At 56.0% G+C, this 207-nt stretch overlaps 1 protein-coding gene across 3 annotated transcripts in view; it reads left to right on the forward strand.

Moving 5' to 3' along the window:
• The first annotated feature begins 22 nt into the window (after positions 1 to 22).
• The window catches only part of CTDSPL (CTD (carboxy-terminal domain, RNA polymerase II, polypeptide A) small phosphatase-like), a 76,593-nt gene continuing 76,408 nt past the window's right edge, over positions 23 to 207 (forward strand). Inside the window, exon 1 of one of the 3 annotated variants that reach the window (XM_009997331.1) lies at positions 23 to 147. In XM_009997331.1, coding sequence (XP_009995633.1) covers positions 72 to 147 — 76 coding nt within the window. In that variant the 5' untranslated portion in view covers positions 23 to 71. The remainder of the gene's footprint in view (positions 148 to 207) is intronic. The other 2 variants (XM_009997332.1, XM_009997329.1) reach the window with 2 other exon arrangements.

A 207-nucleotide genomic window follows, 5' to 3' on the forward strand; every position in this document is an offset into this window, starting at 1 on the left:
CCCCCTCACCCCCCCGCACACGAGCCTGCCTCTGGGAGGGAAATATCCAGGTGAAATCTCACTCTGTTTCCATGGACAACCCGTCCATTATCACCCAGGTGACTAACCCCAAAGAGGAGGAGATCCTGTCCTGCACTCAGGATAAAGGTGAGCTCCCTTTCCCCTCCCCCCCCCCCTTTCCCCTTTTTTTTGGCTGTGTTGGTTTTG

Source organism: Chaetura pelagica, unplaced genomic scaffold (assembly GCF_000747805.2).
Source record: "Chaetura pelagica isolate M959 unplaced genomic scaffold, ChaPel_1.0 scaffold184, whole genome shotgun sequence".
Classification (NCBI taxonomy): Eukaryota; Metazoa; Chordata; class Aves; order Apodiformes; family Apodidae; genus Chaetura; species Chaetura pelagica.